This window comes from Lissotriton helveticus, chromosome 3_1 (genome assembly GCF_964261635.1).
Source record: "Lissotriton helveticus chromosome 3_1, aLisHel1.1, whole genome shotgun sequence".
NCBI lineage: Eukaryota > Metazoa > Chordata > Amphibia > Caudata > Salamandridae > Lissotriton > Lissotriton helveticus.
In genome coordinates this window covers 498,590,386-498,611,825 of record NC_136061.1, presented here as the reverse complement: position 1 = coordinate 498,611,825, position 21,440 = coordinate 498,590,386, and the positions used below count along the sequence as shown (strand labels likewise).

The following is a 21,440-nucleotide window of genomic DNA, read 5'->3' as shown; positions in this document are numbered from 1 at the left end:
AGGCCCATAGTATGGCAAAATTTTGGCCCAAATTTTAACTTTTCCAAAACTGCCCCCAAAAACTTCCAGTCCACCCTATCAAAAGCTTTGGTTGCGTACAAAGTAATTGCTGCTAGGGGTAAAGAAAAGGTGGATGCAAAATCTATCGCGCCAATAAAGTCATGTGTAAGATCAAAGAGATTTCGCCCCTTAATAAATCCTTTCTGGTCAGAATGGAGCACTTCCCCTGCTATATTCCCTAGTCTATTGCCAAGATTTTTGAAAAAGTTTGTAGTCAGAATTTATCAAGGATATTGGCCTATATGTACTGCATTTTATGGAAGGTTTACCTGGTTTAAGGATTTGGATGATATTTGCGTCCCTCCAGGGAGGCCTCTCCTCTTTTGCGTGCAGAGATGTCTGATCTAACTTCGCCCAATCCTTCTTTAATAGATCCAACCTCACTCTCCAACCCAGTTCTTAGATTGTCAAGCTTCTTCTCCAATGATTCACAGAACACTCGGATTTCCCCCTGATTTACTTCTGAGACCGCAAAACCCTTTTTGATATCCATGGCCATTGAGGTGAAAAGGAGGGCCCTGATGGACCAGCAACGTCCGAAGGTACCACTGGACCCAGTGTGTCCCTGCAGACCTCCAGACTTTTTCGCCTCCTATATCCAACCCCCCACTCTTTATTGCTACTGCCATCTCCATATCAGAGAAGGCTGATTGGTTATCTACAGCGTTAACCAATAAAGTTGTAGATGTAGATGTAGTAGTTTGATTGTCCACCAAAAAGCCTTGGTTGACTTGGTTGACTTGCAGCTCATTTGTCTGTGACTCGGGCCCGGATGAATCTGATGGGGAGTCCACCACCAAAGGGGGATGTGATATAAGATTCGGCTGGGCGGTAGTGAGCGAAGATGCTGACGTGGATAAGGGGAGACTTGACTCCAGAGTAGAAAAAGCAGACAGATTTGTTAAACCGGAGGACTCCAAATGAACCCTCAGTGCCCTCTGCTTCTCTCCCTGCCTACCGACTTCCAGCACCTGCGGGAGAACCTTAAAATAGGATCTCAGTGAGGGAGTAATCCGGACTTTTGATTCTACTGGGTTGCCTTTTTTCTCATTTTTTTTGTGCTCTTCTTTTTATGTTCTCGGATTGGGGGATATTCTTCATTAATTTCTTCGGATTCTGGGGGGGGAGGGGTTTACCTTTATTTACAGGTGGTTTCCTCATTATTCTCCTGAGAAATCTGCCCATGCAGACTTAGGTTTTTACCTATCCCCCTTCTACTGGCTTCCCTCCCTCTCCTTGCACCCTTACCGCCCAATAGTTTGGCCAAAACAATCCCTCTCTCACCCTCACCCTCCTTGCTGTCTTTTTTCCAGGAGGGGAGAAAAACTGAGAAGGGCTCTCAGGACCAGTAGGGCGAGGGGCAACTGAATTTAATTTATTGGCTCCTTTCCGATTTAAATTGCGCAATGAGTAAGGTAATGATGGCTTAAAGAGCCTGAGGGCCCCCCGAAGCCCCGGTACCTCGTTACTGATTTCTGCCTCTGCCGTAGCGTAGTCAGGAGATCCTGCCTCGACGATTCTTGTAACTGCTGCCGCTGTCGCTAGTGCTGCCGCCTCTTCCCCCATTGCATCAGGCGTCTCCTTTTCCCCCTCTAGCGCGGCTGTACCGGCACTCGCCGTGCGTCCTGTGCTGGCTCTGCCTTTCGACCTCCCGGTTCCACTCTGACCGAGGCCGCCTCGCAACAAGCCGTGGGCAGCAAACTCCCGGCCCCGTCCCAGCTCGAACGCTGCACTAAAGCAACGCGGGAGATCCAAGCCCGACTCCCGGCACATATCCAGTAAGTTTGCTTAGGTTTTAAAAAATATCCAGTATGCGAGAAGTTTATATGTCGTTAGAGAGAATTATACATATTATTGGAGCCACCAACCCCTCAGCGCGATGGAGCAGGAGAGCAGTCAGCGCAGGCAAGGCGACCGCTCAGCTCACGGCCGCCATGTTCTCATGAATATAATTTTTAAAGAAGTACAAAGGTGACAGCCATGAAAAATTTTTTACATTAATAATGAATTGCCATACTTGATTACAGCTACAAAACACCACTGGGTATGGGCTCCCAAGCAGCAAGGCCAAGCCACAGCCTTATCTATATACCAAAAAAAAAAATCGCCAATGCTGCCTATCTTGATGTACTGTTTATTTTTTCATCCCACCTTCGAATAAAACATAAAGTGAGAAGACCCTAGTTTCTTGAATCAATCCTTTGTTTTATTTTCTTTTACTTCATTAGAAGTTTTTTTGATCAGTTTTTATCAAATTTATACATTTCAAAACAACTTTTTGCACACATTATATGTAAAACATTCTATACAATAAACAACAACCCCTCCTGTCATTCACACTCGCTCACATTTACAGATCACCGTCAGACACTCTCAAACATACTTTCAATCATACTAATCATTATTTACAATCATGAGTCGATTATTTTTCAGAAAACACAAGATTTCTTGAACATGTAGCCATAGATATGTTGTAAACATCAATCTATAATCCATAAAATTTTGTTTCTAGTTGTTGTCTTATGGCTTTGAGAAAACACGGTCTACGCGTTTCGAACTCTTCTTATTGTTGAGTTCTCATCAGGACCTTACACTGTGAATGGAGAGGGGAGACCCGAGTTAGGCGTGTACTCTTGACCATATTTAAAATTACTAGTTGGCTCAACATTCCTCATACATCTTACCTCTAAACTTGGAATCAAATAAATTGAAATGTTCCCCAGACAACACGACGCAGGACCACCTAAATGACATAAAATGCAAAGCTCAGCCGAGCTGTACCAATATTTCTATATTCAAAACAGCATTAATAAAAACAAGCCACTACTCACTTTTAATTCATGGCAGTCGTACACACTCTACCCTGTAAAGACACATAGGCATGTGATTAGGAGGACTCATAATGTTGGTAGTTCATTCTTTCGTTAGTCTACATACTGCAGGTGGGGTCATTCTTACCTAGAAATCTGTTTTAGTAGGTGCGGGTAGGAGGGAATGATTGTATAAGGATGATACCCCTGCAATTAAAAACGAGATTTGTGTCAGCCACTTTGCGAATTTGTGGTTTTTCTAGTACCTCTGAAATGTGCTGTGACAGGACGCCAGTTCCGATAAAACGTAAACGCTCACCTTAATTTTTGGCAATCCTCGGTGTCAGGCTTTCGTTTGGTGCCGACGCGGTTTCTCGCTAAGAGTGAGGCATGCCGGGATTCAGTATATCTGGGTCAACCGCTTCCCTGTCGAGCCATCTTGGAACGTCTAATAATCCTCCAATACGGTCTTCTTACTAACTCCGACTGTTATTTATTTCAGCGAGGATTTAAATTTTGAAATCTTTGTTGTCTCCGGCTATTTTTTATTTTTTCAGCGGGGATCTAGAATTACAGCCTCATTTTATAGTGAATCTCCCGGCTATTTCGTTGGAGCTTGCTCGCGTCTGTGGACGCCATATTGTAGTGTATACAGGAGGTGCCAACTCACGTCTTTATGATGATATATATAAATTGGTGCTCTGGAACCAACCACAATTTGTCATCTGGTCACTCCTATGTGGTGTGGTGCAAGCTTTCTAATTGTTAGGGATCAAAAGGTTTCATAGGCTGTTTATGGAAATGCATATCATGTATATCGGTATCTATCTTTAGGATAGTTTATATATTTCAGAAAGTTCATTAAGTCCTTCTGTCGCGGAATTGAATTTCACAATCATCATTGCCTCATGCCTAGACAATTTAGCCTCCAGATCTCCACCTCTTAAGTTCTGTTCGACTTTGGCGATCACTGTCCATCGTAAATCACTCTCTGTGTGTTCTTTTAAATGCCAATGATGGACCAACGGGGCATTTGGGACCTTCCTTTTTACTCTAGATTTATGTTGTTGAATTCTTATTTTAATTTCTTGATTTACTTTATATAGGGAAAACCAATCAAAGTGGCTGACACAAATCTCGTTTTTAATTGCAGGGGTATCATCCTTATACAATCATTCCCTCCTACCCGCACCTACTAAAACAGATTTCTAGGTAAGAATGACCCCACCTGAAGTATGTAGACTAGCGAAAGAATGAACTACCAACATTATGAGTCCTCCTAATCACATGCCTATGTGTCTTTACAGGGTAGAGTGTGTACGACTGCCATGAATTAAAAGTGAGTAGTGGCTTGTTTTTATTAATGCTGTTTTGAATATAGAAATATTGGTACAGCTCGGCTGAGCTTTGCATTTTGTGTCATTTAGGTGGTCCTGCGTCGTGTTGTCTGGGGAACATTTCAATTTATTTGATTCCAAGTTTAGAGGTAAGATGTATGAGGAATGTTGAGCCAACTAGTAATTTTAAATATGGTCAAGAGTACACGCCTAACTCAGGTCTCCCCTCTCCATTCACAGTGTAAGGTCCTGATGAGAACTCAACAATAAGAAGAGTTCGAAACGCGTAGACGTGTTTTCTCAAAGCCATAATACAACAACTAGAAACGAAGTTTTATGGATTATATATTGATGTTTACAACATATCTATGGCTACATGTTAAAGAAATCTTGTGTTTTCTGAAAAATAATCGACTCATGATTGTAAATAATGATTAGTATGATTGAAAGTATGTTTGAGAGTGTCTGACGGTGATCTGTAAATGTGAGTGAGTGTGAATGACAGGAGGGGTTGTTGTTTATTGTATAGAATGTTTTACATATAATGTGTGCAAAAAGTTGTTTTGAAATGTATAAATTTGATAAAAAATGATCAAAAAAAGTTCTAATGAAGTAAAAATAAAAATAAAAAAACAAAGGATTGATTCAAGAAACTAGGGTCTCCTCACTATGTTTTATTCGAAGGTGGGATGAAAAAAGAAACAGTAAATCAAGATAGGCAGCATTGGCGATTTTTTTTTTTGGTATACTTGATTACAGGGCAACAATTGGGCTGTTTAGTGAAATTATGATTGTTAAAATAATTGTGGTACCAAATAGGACATTTTTCAGTTTCCCAATCAAAAACAATTGGCAGTGCGATATTCATGTCACTTGCATGTTAATGCAATGCTGTTAAAAGGGAGTATAACACTTTTTGTCTGAAAAGTGTATGTTTTGCATCATAATCTTTCACAAGTTAATAAGGATACATACAAACTACATTCCCAATTTCTAAGCAAACGCCCAAAAAATATTTGCAAACTTTATTAACCTTGTAAAACTTCCTATGGGTGTACAATTTTGTGGAAAATGATTAGTGGAAGGATGCAGCCCAGGGGGACTTCTCCAAGTGAAATGAAGATTCCAGGTTTTGATCATTCCATTTAGAATATTTGCTGTCAGTTAGAGATGTAGGATGGTAACCTTTGTAAGCTGTACCAAAGAAGCTCATGTGAGGATCAGTGCTGGCTTTTCTAGAGTTAAAAGCTGCAGAAAGATCTAGCAGGACCGGAGAAAGAGGGCATCATTGATTAGTGGGGGCATGGTTATTTCAATTCTGAAGCATGACCTGAACCCTGATTGATAGTCTTCACACAGATTATACTTGCTTATGTGCTTGTGTAGCTGGGTGGATGCTTTTTCCAACAATGGAAGGTGGATTATAGGACCAAAGTTGCCACAGTTGGTTGGATCAATTGAAGGCTTTCACAGCAGAGGGAGGATCTGTCCAGTTTTAAGGCGGTCCAGTAAGGTTCCCTAGGTTACTGAGGCGTTGATAGTGTGGAAAAGGTGTGTGAGGGCTTCACCTGGGAGAACCTTGATGATGGAAGCACTACCATCTTTGTATAAGGTGGTTTTCAGTGAGTTGATAATGTTGGAATGGTCTGTGTATGAAGTAGTGGTGAAGAATTGCCATTAGTAGTGAGACAGTTGGGTATAGGTGTGGATGGCAAATGATACATTGGTGATATTAGATCTGTTTTTCTTTTCTCTATGCAGAAGGAGTTGATAGTATTGAATCACTTGGCTGATAAAAGGACGGAGTTGTCGGATCACCATGGAAAGAGCTTTGCTCCTGCTGACTGTTCCAATGATGGTAGTCTTGTAGGTGGCATAGCTGTAGGGATGACAGATTTATGGTTGGACAAGTGAGCTTGTCCCTCCTGCATTGGGGATTACATACCTTTTTATGTGTGGCTGTTTGTAGATGCACATGGACATGCATGTGCGATGAATGTCCATGTGCATTGATGTGCTGTGTGCGAAAGTACCATACAGAATTCAAACACATCGGTTTTGTCGCCGCTGGGATTGGAATTAGTATCAGATACTCTTGACCAAGCAGCACAGGCCGAGTACTTTTGACGCCCATCTGGATATTGTGTCGGCCCACCAACTGTTAACACTCACCTGGACTCCTTAGTACAATAATTCAAGATCTGACTTCATTCATTTTCTGAAGTGAACCTTGTTAGTGTATTATTCAAAGTCCCATGAACACACATTCGGTCTTAGTTTGAGTGACAGCCTAACACCATACAAATGAACAGTAGCCAGCTGCAGATGTCTGCACAAAAATAACTAAAGTTACAAACAACATTGCTACAAATTACCGATTTCTCAAACTTTTATCATAGAGGGACTTCCATCTAGCTTTTGCCCCTATGACGATTCTTGTAATCATAGGCCTAACAATACAGTCGCACACTGCAGAGTATAATGCTCATTCATGTCATCTTTCTCACTGGCAAATCATAAAAGCTCAGCTAGTCTTCATAAACCATTGACACATGCCCAATTCTACCATGCCAAAAAGCAGGAAGTTATAGTTGCATAAAGAATTATAGCAAGTGCTAGTAAGGAAAGAAAGTACAGCGCCTTGAGACCCTCACAGGTGAGTTGTTGCGTTTTATGAGAAAATTGATTGACTGAAGGAAAATGCAAATATTTATTTAAAAATGTTAATTAAAATGTAATAGATCGAATTAATATTGACATTTGTATCTCATCACCACTGCATTCAGTGGAGCAGGGTGGTTTTTATCTCCTATTTATGAGGCATTTCCTTGTACCAGTGCTAGAAAGATAAAGTGCCCGCTAGCAGTATGGCTCCTTATCACATTATGGTTGGGGAACAAATCCTATCCATCAACGCTTCAATATACTAGTACTGGGACCATACAGTTAAAGTAGTGCAACCTGTTCTTACATGTTCACAGAGCGGAAATACTGAAAGGTGGCACATGCTGCTTTCCATTACACTTTTATTCTTCTGCATTTGTTTCATGACGCTTCTTTCATATAAAGTTAACACATTTTATAGTAAAGAAAATAATGTTAATCATCACCAGGCATTCTTGTCTCACTCTGTAAAAGCCCTAATAGTAACGATGTGGATTGGTCATCTGGTCGAAACATTAATACATTTCCTTCCACTGATGTCTCAATGTCCAACCTTCTTCTAAGAGCAGATCAATCAACATTCAGGGAACAAACAATCATTGGCAATCCAAAGGGTTTAATGTTCGGACCTGTATTACTGAGGAAAGCCCGCTTCCGTGTAAAACAATTAAAAGAAGGATTAGAATTAAACGCCTGACGAAAGAGTGTACTTTTCAAATTAAAAATAGTCCCTCATTCATGCCAATGAAGGCGGAAGGATAGATCCAAACAGTCAATAGGAAGAAGGTGAAACTAAAAAAGTTAGGTAGATCGGAGAGATTATGACAATGTTTCAAATCAAAGAGTGAAGCTTCCTGAGCAAAAGAGGAAGGAGGCTGAAAAAAAATCCCTTCAAGTCTGTATAGGACTCCGTATGTACAATATGAATGGGCGAAGGTCCATTACAACTCTCAAACCTAAAACAATATGACTTGAGAGAGGTATTTGAGTGAAAGAAATAGCTTTGACAACTAAACATTAATAGAAACAGAAACAAACATTTTAAAGTAGACAACTGCACCTATTTCTTCCAATGAGGTTTGAAAACAAGGAAAAACCATGTATTGCTGCCGAGTGTGAATACATTTAGGGCCAGATGTAGGTAAATTCAGCTATAGAACTATCAACTGCTATAGATCAGCTATCTCTGCTGGCTATGTCCTTGTCAACGGTAAAATGGTAGGTAAAACTGTCATTGTTTGCAGAGTAATGAAAAGCATTTGTCTAAGAAGGCCTCCTAAACCCAAATACGAGAGTCTCTGGGACGTTAAACTAATTCTAGATCTTTTCTCTAACTGGCCGGATAATACTCTCCTGAATAGAAAAAATCTTTCCATCAAGCTTGCAACCGAAGGGTTTCTGATGTCAAAGCCCTTGAAATCACCAATAGATCCTATAACATGTTTGGTGTCAAATTTGAGTTATATAGAAGAACTAAGACTATGTCTAATTCAATCTTTTATCCACGTTTTGATTTATGCCCAAAACTTTGTGTAGTGTATTGCATGAGAGAGTATGATCGCAGAATGTCTGGTCTTCGTGCCCAGGGTGCAAACCAATTACTTATATCCTTTGTTAAACCCCATAAAGGTATAACCTCGACCACTATTGCCAGATGGATTAAAACGGTCATGAATTTAGCAGGTCTTGACTTAAAGAAATTGCAAGCTCGCTCTCTTAGAGGTGCTATGGCCAGTAAATGTCTCTGGTCTGGAGGTAAGTTGGATGTGGCCAATTGGTCGAATGCTAGCACTTTTGCATGGCACTATTGCAAATCTATCAAACACATATCTGATGTAGTCTTACAAAGCTACCAACATGCATAATGGTAGCCTCAGTTCTTGTAATTAAATTGCCATTTTCCTATTACCATGACTAGAGAATCTGGATTTCATTACAGACACGGAGGTGAACATTATCCCACCCATCCCTGCCCTTGGATGGCTGAGGTTTACTGTGTTAGAAATGTCTACGAATTCATTTAATAACTTATTTAGATTTATTCTATGTATTTTTTCTGGAAGTGCTTACCTCTCTCTCTTTTCAGGTAACCTTTCATAACTGCGAGGCGTCTAGCCTTAGGATCCTCCTTCGTTTATCATTCTCCTTCAGTTAACCACCTGAGGATCGTTTAGAAGATTAAAATTTGTGCACTTATTCTCTTCTCCACCACATTTAAAAGAGGCAGATTGTCGATGGCTCACGCCTATTACTTGTTTCTAATGTTCTGTTCTGGAACCTTCTTACATTGTGCTGTATGCTGCTGCTTGGACTGCATGAAAAGAAATATGCATAATGTTAGCCTCCGTGTCTTTAATGAAATCCAGATTCTCTATTTATGGTAATAGGAAAATCGCAATTCCCGGTTCAAAATTCGTCTGCGCAACATCCTGTGATTCTAGGCAAATTGCCTAATCTCTCCCCGTAATAAGTCACAGCTATATAAAACAGCTGCAAGACGAAAAAAGCAGAAAGAGGCAAAGTTTATTAATAAAAAAATAATTCCACCAATGCGGATGTTAACAGCATTTCGACAGCCGGAAACTGATAAGAAAAGGAGATAAGGAACAAGCATTGGTAAATGGAGGAAAATATGCAACAGCCAATAGAAATGGAGGAAACGTAAGTAGCACATACAGGAACCAATGTGAATCCAGGAAACCGAGGATGTAGGTTGTAACTCCCTTTTAAGTTTATATTAAAAACAATAGATTTCTCAAGCATAGAGCAAGGCAAAACCTAAAAAAAGTCTCAAATGGATTATGGTGCACTAGCAAGGTATTCTTTCCGATTAGAAAGATAGTTAAGGGTGTCAACACATCTAGAGCCTGATGTGCAAAGGTATTTTGTGGTCTCAAAAACTGTATTTCCAAAAATCACAGTATTTTCCACTGAAAAATACCTTTTCACTATTTACAAAAGTTATTTTAAGAGCCAGAAAATACTTTCCAGCTCATAAAAGGGGTGTTGCGACCCCGTCTAAATTTCAGATAAGAGGGGGTTTAAACGTGGTCCTTCTTCCTAAATGTGATTCGCAGAGGTAAGGATCTATAGTTTCTGGCTGTAGTTGTGATTTCAAACCGTTGATCACATACCAACACCTCAAAAGAAGGGGTATCGGAGTCTCAAATAGGAAGCTAATTGTAAGGGCAGCCCCGGGGTGTATGCAATGGAATAGAGGACCAGTGCCTGTTCCTCCAGATGTCTTCCCAAACTGGGAAATGTATTTAAAAGGCAGCCCCAATCACTTAATAGGCATGGTCAGCTTTAAAACAAAAAAAGGTTTCTTGTTTGGAAATGCAAATACGGAGATGGAGGTCTTGTAGCCAAACACATGGTGTTTCTTAATTGTTATTCATTAGGAAGGTCATTTTTCAACCCACTGCAAAGGTACGAGTTTCAAAGCAACCTATCAGTACATAGGTTGTATCTTAAATTACAAACCTGTTCACAAACCATTCAGTGTGCAAATTACATAACCCTAGATTGCAAGTGGGAATGGTACATCAGGTCCCTAATGCATTGATCTGTGTACCATATAGGCCGAAATACCAAATTAACACCACTATTCTTACTCACCTTAATGAGCACTGAGACACTCATTACAAGTGCTATGTTCATACTGCAGCAATAATTTTGCACTAAAAATTACACACAGCAAATATTTTTATATTCATGATGCACAATTACTGCAGTATACCAATATATACCTTGTGGAATGGGTTACAACATTGAAAATCGGTGTTTCTGCACCTGTTTCAATATGTCACTCCCAACGTCTGGGACATTTGACTAATTCCTCCATTTCAGATCTAGCTAACTTTCCCACATAAAAATCCTCCATGCAAAATAATTGCATTTCTAGTAATTCCATCTGGAAGAGATATCCATAAGGCAGGGGGACCCATCTGTGTACTTTATAAGGGCCCCCACTGAGGTTCTGATCATTGGATTGTGGATAGCCTAAAATATTTACAGGAGTTTATTGTTCGGTTACTTGATGAGCAGCGCCCAACCTTAACAGCCTGATTATGATCACTTCAATCTTATCCTATACAGAGTGCACATTTCATACATTATAAAAAAAAATTAGAACATAAGACAATTTAGGAATTGGTAGAATCATGCACAAATCTTTGAAACTACCGAGCAGACAATTTTAAGAAATAGTTAAAAAAGGACTTACTTTTTGAAAAGCTCTTTGTCAAGCATGACACCATCTGATGTTGTTTGAAGAGTCAGTCTTAACATATCCATACATTCTTTCAGTCTTGGATCAGCAGTACGAAGTCCCGTGGCTTTTAGAGCCTGTTACAAACAAAACATAGGTTTTGTGATTAGTGATTTTAAATTAGACGTTTTAATGAAAAGTTACACATTCAGGCACTGAGTTTTTTCTGGCCCATCCACACAAACCTCTAGTCAAAGGCATTAGAGATATACGTGCAATAAAAACAAACGTTTTTGCAAGCGAGTGTTCTTTCAACATTAGCAACTAGTTGAGGACAGCGAAGCCTAGGAGGACAAGTAACCTGCATTTCCTGTACAGGTAAAATAAGGAGGTGCGTATAATGTATTTGATTAAAGACGGTTCTCCGTGTAGACTGGTTACTTCTCATTAGGAAAATGTAGATAAGCAGCATTAGTACAGAATCCCACGAGTCTGAAGGGGAAGCTGTTCCACAAAATAGCGTACCATTTTCAGAAACCTCTCATAAGAGAGACATTGTGTGTTTTCATCCCGACGACTTGAGCACAATTTGATGGGTATGCTCAGGGATTTTCAGTGTACAACTGTTAGTCTCTTTGCTAACAACAGCCCTAGTGATATGAGCTTGACAGTCCAATGCATGCCAACAGAACCGATTCAGGCAGCAGACTTGCGATTTTACAGCCAAAAATAGCGGACTCCAACCAAAAATTGGCTCAGTTTCAATGTTAATCAATTGAGGGAAAAAAATCCCCAGATTTGCTTATTTCAATATCTCCCTCTTTCTTGTTTCAAAAACCTGGATGTATGATTGAGTACACTTATCTTTATGGCAGACTTACAAGCCCCTCTACACTCCTCCCTCCCCCACCTCCAGACTAGAGCTCAAATTAATTCCGGACATCTACAGTAACCCACTTTCAAGCCTACATTACCTGAAGTAACCATCACTTGCTCAGTAACTTGTACCTATGTTACTATTCATGGCAAGTTGCATTACCAGAATTATAGCGTGAAGTTCCAACACAGAGAAATATTTAGCAAAATCCATAAGCGATTTGCTGATGCTGATTTATGCTAATTCATTACATTTCTACCCACACATGCAGAGTACCACGTTCACCAGGAGACGTCGGCATTCAGTAAAGTATCACATTTACAGTGGCATGTGTTATGTTCTACAATTGTAATGATCTGAACAAGCTCCTAGCAACAAGATTCTTCTGCTGGAATCTGGAGTTCAGAGACCAGCAGAGGAAGCTTGGCTGAGGAACTGAGAAGACGGTTCTGGAGGTCTTATTGACTTTACTTAATAAACTGCATTATCCAACTCCCTGGTTAGTGGCGTCTTCACATGGGGCAACCTGTTTGTGTGGATATATATATATAGATATATATATATATATATATATATATACATATATATATATATATATATATATATATACATATACATATCTATATATATATACATATACATATATATATATATACATATATATATATATATATATTCACCCAAGGGAGCGACTGCATCATTTAAATATTGTACCTGACAAATTGACGGTTGTTGCCTAGCAATGACACGGTATACGCCGCGAGTGGAAGTCGAATCTTCATGGTGCTGCGAACAATGAGACTGGGGACGAACGCGTATGTGTGTTCAATTGTCACAGATTGGCGTGTGACGTTATCGCGTACGTTTACGTGCCTCCATCATTACGTTATAACGTGACTCTATCTTTGTTCAGCAGTGCAGTAGTTGGGAGATCGAGAACAGCGCATCACAATCTTCCATCAATTAATAACTGTTATCTGGAATCATCGTCGATGCGCACAACTTATTTTACAGTTAAGGTATTGCGCATCAGACATAAATAAACAGGACTGTGGTGTGCACGATTTATGTGCTGGTTGAGGTACTTTACGCTGGGATGCAACTACAGTGAACATAACGGTAAACAACCACGGTGAACGTTTCCGGCACTAGACAAGGAGTAATGAAATCTATTTTTATTCAAAGACAGTTACAGTAACTGTTGTATCCACATGGTTAAAAGAAACTTGTTATGAGATTGGGATTTCTGAATTAATATATGGTCTCAGGTTCATTTTTCGAAGGTTATGTTATTTTAAAATAAGAACCATTTTAGCGCTTGAAATTTATTTTATTGCTGCAATTTCACCAATTGTCCTGAGTATTTCTTTTACAGCATATTCAACAACAGTGAGTGATAATTGAAATTATTATTGTGTCAGACCGAAATTATAGGGTTTCATGTATTACACTATTGTATATTAGCAATAGCTTGGAACATTTGTCACTTGATTGAACATGGCTACGCAATCATCTAAGCCCACTCCTCCTACGTTTTTACAAGAACCTGGTTCTCCATGCATGGAATGGGAGGACTGGAAAGATGCCTTCACTACATACTTAGAAGCAATTGGTGGGGATGTTTTTCTTCCAAGTAGAAAATTAGCTATTTTGAAGGTATGTTTGGGAATAGAAGGAAGAAATGTTTTAAAAACACTTCCTAATTTTCAACCAACTATTAGAAATGATGATGATTCTGGTGATGATGAGGATGTATATGAAATCAGCATTAGCTGAGAATTTTGGGAAAAAACTAAGTATAGTGGTGGAAAGACATACATTTTTTTCACGTTCTCAAAGGCAAGGAGAAAAGGTGGAACAATATGTTGCAGCTTTAGGAAAATTGTCTATTACTTGTAAATTCAAGGATTTAAGAGATGAAATCATTAGAGATCAGCTTATTAATAGAACAAACTACAAGAGAGTTCAAGAAAAGTTACTAGACTAAAAAGATCCTACTTTAGTCTATTGAAATCGCTAGACGGATAGAAAATACTTCATTTTATGTGAAAGAGTTGTCGGAAAATAATTTGAAGGGTGAATCTGATCCTAATAAGGTATGTGTATACAATTCAAATTCGAAAAAAATTACCAAAAATAATACTGTTGAAAATCCTAATTTTGAAAAAAAACAAATAGTCAATAGCAAAAGATATTGTTACAGGTGTGGTAGCAACAGACACAGTGTTGTTGACGCTGCTCATTGTCCTGCAATCAAAAGTCGTTGTTATAAATGCAACAGAATTGGCAATTTTTCTAGAGCTTGTAAAACGAATACCAATCCTAATTTTAAGAAAACCATAAATTCTATTGATAAATCCTTATCAACTAAAACAAAAGATCAAGTAGATACAGATGTGGACAGTGATGTAGAAGTCATGGTGGTAGAATAAATAGATTCGGTACAAAATGTACAATCAGAAACATATTCACCTCCAAAGTGTGTGATATTTATAAATGATACTGATCTACAAATGTGGGCGGACTCATGTTCACCATTTACTTTGATCGACAAGGTAAAATGGAAAAGTCTGGGTTTTACTGAATTATTACTTCTGAAGTAGAACCTTTAGGGTATTGTGGAACCAGTAATTGGGTATTTTAATGAGAAAATGTGTTTTAAAGATCGTAATACCAATGCAAAAGTTTATGTGGTAGAATCGGGCAGGAGTCTCTTAGGATGGAAGGAACAAAAAAATGTGGGTATCATTTTAAATCCAATTTCCAAATCTATTTAGTAGAGAGTTAGGTTGCCTAAAGGGATTTGAACACCGCATCATAGTGAAAAAAGATGCAATTCCTAAAGTGCATAAGGTGCGTAATGTATCTATGGCTTTAAGAGATAAATTGAAGGAAGAATTAATGAGACTTTGCGAGGAAAAATTATAGAACCAATAGAAGCGTCGGATTGGTTAAGTCCAATTGTGATCGCACACAAACCTAATGGCAAAATCCGCATGTGTGTGGATTTGAGGGATCTGAACGAATGCATATGGGTGGATAGGTATCCCTTACCTCGCATAAATGAGATGTTATCAAGTGTTATAGGAGGTAAATTCTTCACAGCATTTGATTTGTCGAGTGCTTACCATCAGGTACTTCTTCAAAGTGAATCAAAACATCTAACATCCTTTATCACGCCTGAAGGTGCGTTCCAATTCATCAGAATGCCCTTTGGGTTGGCCTCGGCGTCAGCCGTGTTCCAGAGGATTATGCAAAACGTGTTAAAGGATGTCAAAAATGTACTTGTGTTTCAAGATGACGTACTTGTATGGGGAAGTGCTAAGAATCAGCATGATCACATTTTGAGAGAAGTTTTGTCCAAATTACAATCTTCTGGTCTCACAATTAGTTTGGAAAAGTGTACGTTTTATCAAAACGAAGTAGATTATTTGGGACATACATTATCGCATGAAGGAATTAAACTCAAATTAAATTTAGTTGGAGATTTAGAAAATGCTTCTGCTCCTTTAGACAAGGACCAACTAAGATCATTCCTTGGTCTGGCAGAGTATTATGCCTAATTTGTTCATTACTTCTCCTATACTGTTCAACCTTTGCGTGACACCATGACAAAGGGGGTTCATTTTCAGTGGTCAGAAAAATGTCAACATGCTTTTGACACTGTTAAGAAGGTCGTTTCTAACGCCACTGCTTTAAAATCTTTTAATCCGATGAACAAGTCAATTATAGTGACAGATGCCAGTGGTTATGGATTAGGACCTATATTGATGCAGGAGAATAATGGTAAAGAGAGTGTTATTGCGTTCGCCTAGCGTAATCTCAAAGGTGCAGAATTGTCTTATTCCACCATAGAGAAAGAAGCATTAGTGTGTTGGTGGGGAGTACAGCATTTTCATGTATACATTTGGGGCACTAACTTTGAACTTCGCACCGATCATAGACCTTTGCTAGATATATTTACCACTTCTGGAGCAGGTAGAGCCACTCCTCGGATAGCTAAGTGGATTTAAAGATTGCAAGAATATTGCTTTGATTTAAAGTATGTACCAGGGATAAAAAATGTCAATGCAGACTGCTTGCCAAGATTACCTGTGGATGACAAGTTAGACATACAAGGTGATGGAGGAGATCTTATGATATCCAATGTTGAAGATTTATATCAAGCTATTAATGAACAAGAATGGAAATATGCCATTTCTTCTGATGTGTCTGTGCTTAAGGTAAGCACATTGTTACCCACAGTTAATGGAAAATATGATGAGGGTATTACAATGTATAAAGATGTGTGGGAAGAATTGTCGGCTGTAAATGGAATAGTAAGACGAGGTGATAAGTTAGTTGTGCCTGTTTCTTTGAGATGCAAATTAATTAATTTATTGCATGAAGGACACGGTGGCATGTCCGCTGTGAAAAGAAAAGCCAGAATGGATTTCTGGTGGCCAAACATAGACAGGGACATTGAAAGGTTTACCAGGGAATGCATATCATGTACGTGCAGTGATAAGTCACATGTATTAAGAGATTCTCCTATAACTCCTATGAGTTTTCCCAATAGAGCATGGGAGAGAGTCGCCATCGACATCTGTGGACCATTTGAAGGGTTAGGCTCCGCAGAAAAATTTGCATTGGTCATGATAGATTATTATTCGAAATGGCCAGAGATTGCTTTTATGAGTCACATAAAAACAAGTAATGCAATTTCTTTTTAAGAAGAAATCTTTACTAGGGAAGGATGTCCTGCAGAATTGTTATCAGACAATGGTCCACAGTTTGTTTCCTATGAATTTAGTGAGATTCTTTACAAATGATAAGAGATAAATTGAAGGAAGAATTAATGAGACTTGGACTTGCGATACAGCCCCTGGGCTAAGGTATATGGCATGTTATATCTGCTGCTTCCTCCCTTCCCCCCCCCTTCCCCCCTCCCCTTCCTCTCCCCCCCCACCCCCCCCACTCTCCCCCCCCTCCTCCCCCCCCCCCCTCTCTGTCCCTCTCCTGCCCCCCCCCCTCAGTTCAGAACCTATGTGGGAAATCACATCCTCCGCGACGTCCCTGGTGCCTGCTCACCGTTGCTTCCGATACTGTGGCTGGCCCTTCCCTCTTTTGTGGCCTCATGACTCTGCCACTCCGCCGCCCCCCCCTTTGCCTATCGAGATTAGATATGCCCGCCTGGGTGCCCATGTGCCCCCCCCCCCATCACTCCTGAGTTTGTAGGGACACTGCACATGTTACTGGTTATATAAAAATTAAAAAAAAAAAAAAAACCTCGAGACTCATTTATTTAGCTGTACAGACGCTGCACTTGTCACTTGGATGGAACTGTTGGCAGACTTGTTGTAACACGCATGCATGTCGGAAATGCTTTGTATTACTGTATGCACTGATAGCGGCCGGCCTCCGGGTTGTTGGCGAGACGCTGTGTGTTCCTGACAATGCTCAATAAATGTCTTGAACCAAAAAAAAAAAAAAAAAAAAAAAAAAAAAAGAATTAATGAGACTTTGCAAAGAAAAATTATAGAACCAATAGAAGCGTCAGATTGGTTAAGTCCAATTGTGATCGCACACAAACCTAATGGCAAAATCCGCATGTGTGTGGATTTGAGGGATCTGAACGAATGCATATGGGTGGATAGGTATCCCTTACCTTGCATAAATGAGATGTTATCAAGTGTTATAGGAGGTAAATTCTTCACAACATTTAAGAACACCAGTTTATCATCCATGGGGAAATGGTTTGGTTGAGCGCTTCAACCGGGTGTTGGGAGAAAATATTCAATTGGAAGTGCCCGCTAAATTGTGTTGGAGAACTCAAATTAAGAAAATGTTGTGGAATTATACAACTACTCCAAATTCAGTAACTGGAAAGTCTTCTTTTTGTTTGCTTAAAGGTAGAGCTCCATGCACTGTAGCAGTGCCCGCATGGATGGGTAGAAACAACAGAAATATCATCAAGGATAAAGTAATACGCAAAAAAGTGGTTGGTTATCAAGAAGATTATCAGTTGAGATATAATAAGAAAGTAAGTAAGAATAATAGATGTTTCAAGGAGGGCGATTATATAAGAGTTTGTCCTGGTATATTTATAAGGAAAGTTATCTGACCCCAAAAAAATTGTAAAGGTGAAAGTTAATCTAGTACAAACATGTGATGGAAAATGATGGAATAATTGTAAAGTCATAAAGTGCAGTGACCCTGAGACAAGAGTTTGGTTGGAAAAGAGTTTGAGTAAGGGTACCAGCGAAGTGGTTTAAAGACACCCTAGTGGTCGTTTAAAAATGAAACACAAGAAATTAGATGATTATATTTGTTCTTAACATTCTGATATTGTTCAAATTTGTAGATATACATTTGTTCTTCTGATTATAGTTTTTTGTATAATTCGAAGTTAAGGACAACTTAGAGTTTAGGAAAAGTTATACATTGCTTATTCATTATTTGTATTTTTTTATTTATTTTAAGAAGGAAGATGCGTTATGTTCTACAATTGTAATGATCTGAACAAGCTCCTAGCAACAAGATTCTTCTGCTGAAATCTGGAGTTCAGAGAACAGCAGAGGAAGCTTGGCTGAGAAGCTGAGAAGACGGTTCTGGAGGTAGTATTGACTTTACTTAATAAACTGCATTATCCAGCGAAAAGTGTCCTGTGTTCCTAAAAGCTTTCAGTGGATTTCATAAGGTTTTCAAGCATACAAACGACCCGATAAAATGTTTTTGCTAGGTGCTGCTGCTTTCATAGTATTACAGTAGGAGAAACCATTAAGCGCGAGCACCGGCATTATAGGTGAGCAAAGCAGCGCCCCACCCCGAAGCCGCAGAAGACAATGCCACGCGTGATTTGTGGCTGTGATAGAATCCAAGATCCCAGTCCTGCGGTCCATTGGGCCGATGACAGTCGCCGGGAGCGTACGGGGGGCAGCAAATCCCCTTTCCATGCATACATGGGGGACGCGTCTGTGACCGTGAACCCAAGTGTGCAGATGCGCCACTTGGGATGCTCTATAGTAAAGCTACATGTCAGGGGCACCGAGGCCACCCATGGCGTATGGTAATGTGAGAGAAGTCCACTTCGCTCAGGGTGGTTTGCCCGCCCATGTCAGTTTGATCATAAGTTGCGTCAGTCTCTGAAAAAAGACTTTGGGCAGAACCATTGGTATGGTGGCAAACAGGAACAAGAATCTAGGCAGCACCACCATTTTCATGATCGAAATGCGACCGAGGAGGGAAAGCGGGAGTCTGCACCAAGCATCCACGGCGTCCTCGAGTTTACCAACGGCAACACCGTAGTTTTCTCGGAACAGGGTCTCAGAGTCAGCGTGGAGTCGAACTTCCAGGTACCGGATTGAGCCGGTAGTCCACTGCAGTGGGTATTCCATGTCAAATTCCCTGGTATCAGGGGTGAGGGGGAAGGCCAAGGACTTTGCCCAGTTTACTTTTAAGCCAGAGAGGGCACCAAAGAGCACCACCGCTCATAGCATTGATAATAAGTTGTTTTCCGGATCGCGTACATATAGCAAATTATCGTCCACATGCATTGAGACAACTATTCTATATGTGGGGAAGCCTATGCCCTCATTGCCGTGGTACTCTCTTAATGCGCAGGCTAGTGGTTCTGCCACCAGTGCATACAGCAGGGGAGAGAGCGGGCACCCCTGTTGTGTCCCCCTGCAAATAGGGAAGGAGTCTGTGACAAGGTTGCCAAGGCGCAGTCTGGCATGTGGTCGATAGTACAGTGCTCCTATCATCTGGAGGAACGGGTGGCCCAGACCCATGCAAAGCAGCACCAAACGCATAAAGGGCCACTGCACAGAATCGAAGGCCATTTCCATGTCCAGAAGTACAGCGATTGCTTTTTGATCTTGCTGCACATGTTGCATGGTGCCTAGAACTGTGCGTATATTGTACGTAAGGTTCCTGCTTGGGATAAAGCCATCTTGCTCTGGAGCAACCAGCAGTGGCGCCAAGAGTGCTAGTCGATTGGCCAGTATTTTGGCGAAAAGTTTGGTATCGACATTTAACAGAACAGAGAGAGGGGTCTGTAGGAGCTGCAGTCGTCGTGCGCCTTCCCCGGCTTCAGCATGGTTACTAAGAGTGCCTCCCTCATGGAGTGTGGCATTTTGCCCTCCACGCAGATGTCATCGAACAGCGTCGAGAGATGTGGAAGCAGCTGGTCCCAAAATGTTTTATAGAAACCCACCGTGAGGCCATCTGCCCCAGGGGCGCTGCTCGAGCGCATGCCAGCTAATGCCTCAATAATTTCATCCTTCTCAATAGGAAGCATAAGAAACTCCCTGTGCACGTTGGTGAGCGTGGGAAGATCTATGTGTTCCAAATATTCACGGATTTCCTCATCTAAATCGCCGCTCTTGGAGGAGTACAAGTCTGAGTAAAAGGCACTAAATAGGTGGGCGATACCCTCCTCGGTTCTCATCTCCGTCACCTGTTGCCTTCCCCTCTTTCCTTTCAACACTCTAGCTAGTACTGAGCCCGGTCTCCCCTCCTCTCCATACACCCTCGCCGTCACGTACTTTCCCATATGTTTAACCTCCCTATCCGCCTCTTCGTGGTATTCTATCAAGAGAGCCTTTATCTCGTCCGCTACCTATGCGCCTGCCTGACTTAGTTGACGTTTCTCCAGCTGCCCTAACCGCCGTTCCAAGTCTGTCAAGCGCTGTCTAATGGATCGGAGAACCCCGAATGCTTAGTCATCACTATGCCCCGTATGTAGACCTTGAAGGCCTCCCATACCACTTGGAAGTCATCTACCGAGCCAATGTTAGCTTCAAAGAAGACATCAATAGCTTCTGCAATCTCGCCTCGGAACATGGGGTCAAGAAGAGAGTACGGTGGGAACCGCCATGTAAACGGGGGGATGATTCTCCTAGGGGATTCAAGCACCAAGAGAATTAGCGAGTGGTCCGATAAGGTGCGTGGAAGAACCATACAGTCCCGTATCAGACCAATCATGGAGGAGGACATGAGCCAGTAGTCTATTCTGGTGTGAATGTCATGATAAGCGGAATAATGTGTGTATCCCCCCTTCCCTGCATGTCTCGATCTCCACACGTCCTCCAGGTCAAGTCTGAGAGATAAGCGCCGCAGCCGACTGCTTACGTGGGGGACCAGAAGATCTGTCTAGGGTCGGGTCCAGCACTAAATTAAATCCCCACCCCATAAGTAGTGTGTAGCATTGTAGTCTTTTCTCTGGCCGTTTTGAGCGCAGCATCTCTGTCTCTATAGTTATGAAGCTTAGCAATAATAGGGCGCGGCGGCGGTCGCGGGCCCAGCGAACGATGCGCTCGCTCCACAACAAACATCGGGGAGAAGACCTCCTCGCCGAGGAGCGAGACCAACAGTTTTCCCACAAATTTCTCCATGTTGCCCGTTGACGTCGTTTCTGGCAAGCCTGTGATTCGCAGATTACATCGGCGTGAACGTGCCTCCAAGTCCTCAGTTTTCTCCTGCCGGGCTAGCATAATTTT

At 40.9% G+C, this 21,440-nt stretch overlaps 1 protein-coding gene across 3 annotated transcripts in view; it reads right to left on the bottom strand.

The window, feature by feature from the left end:
- The window catches only part of GLS (glutaminase), a 926,246-nt gene that overhangs the window by 781,454 nt on the left and 123,352 nt on the right, over positions 1-21,440 (bottom strand). For all 3 annotated transcript variants that reach the window (XM_078680394.1, XM_078680395.1, XM_078680396.1), the window contains exon 3: positions 11,097-11,218. In XM_078680394.1, the coding sequence (XP_078536520.1) occupies positions 11,097-11,218 (122 nt within the window). The remainder of the gene's footprint in view (positions 1-11,096; positions 11,219-21,440) is intronic.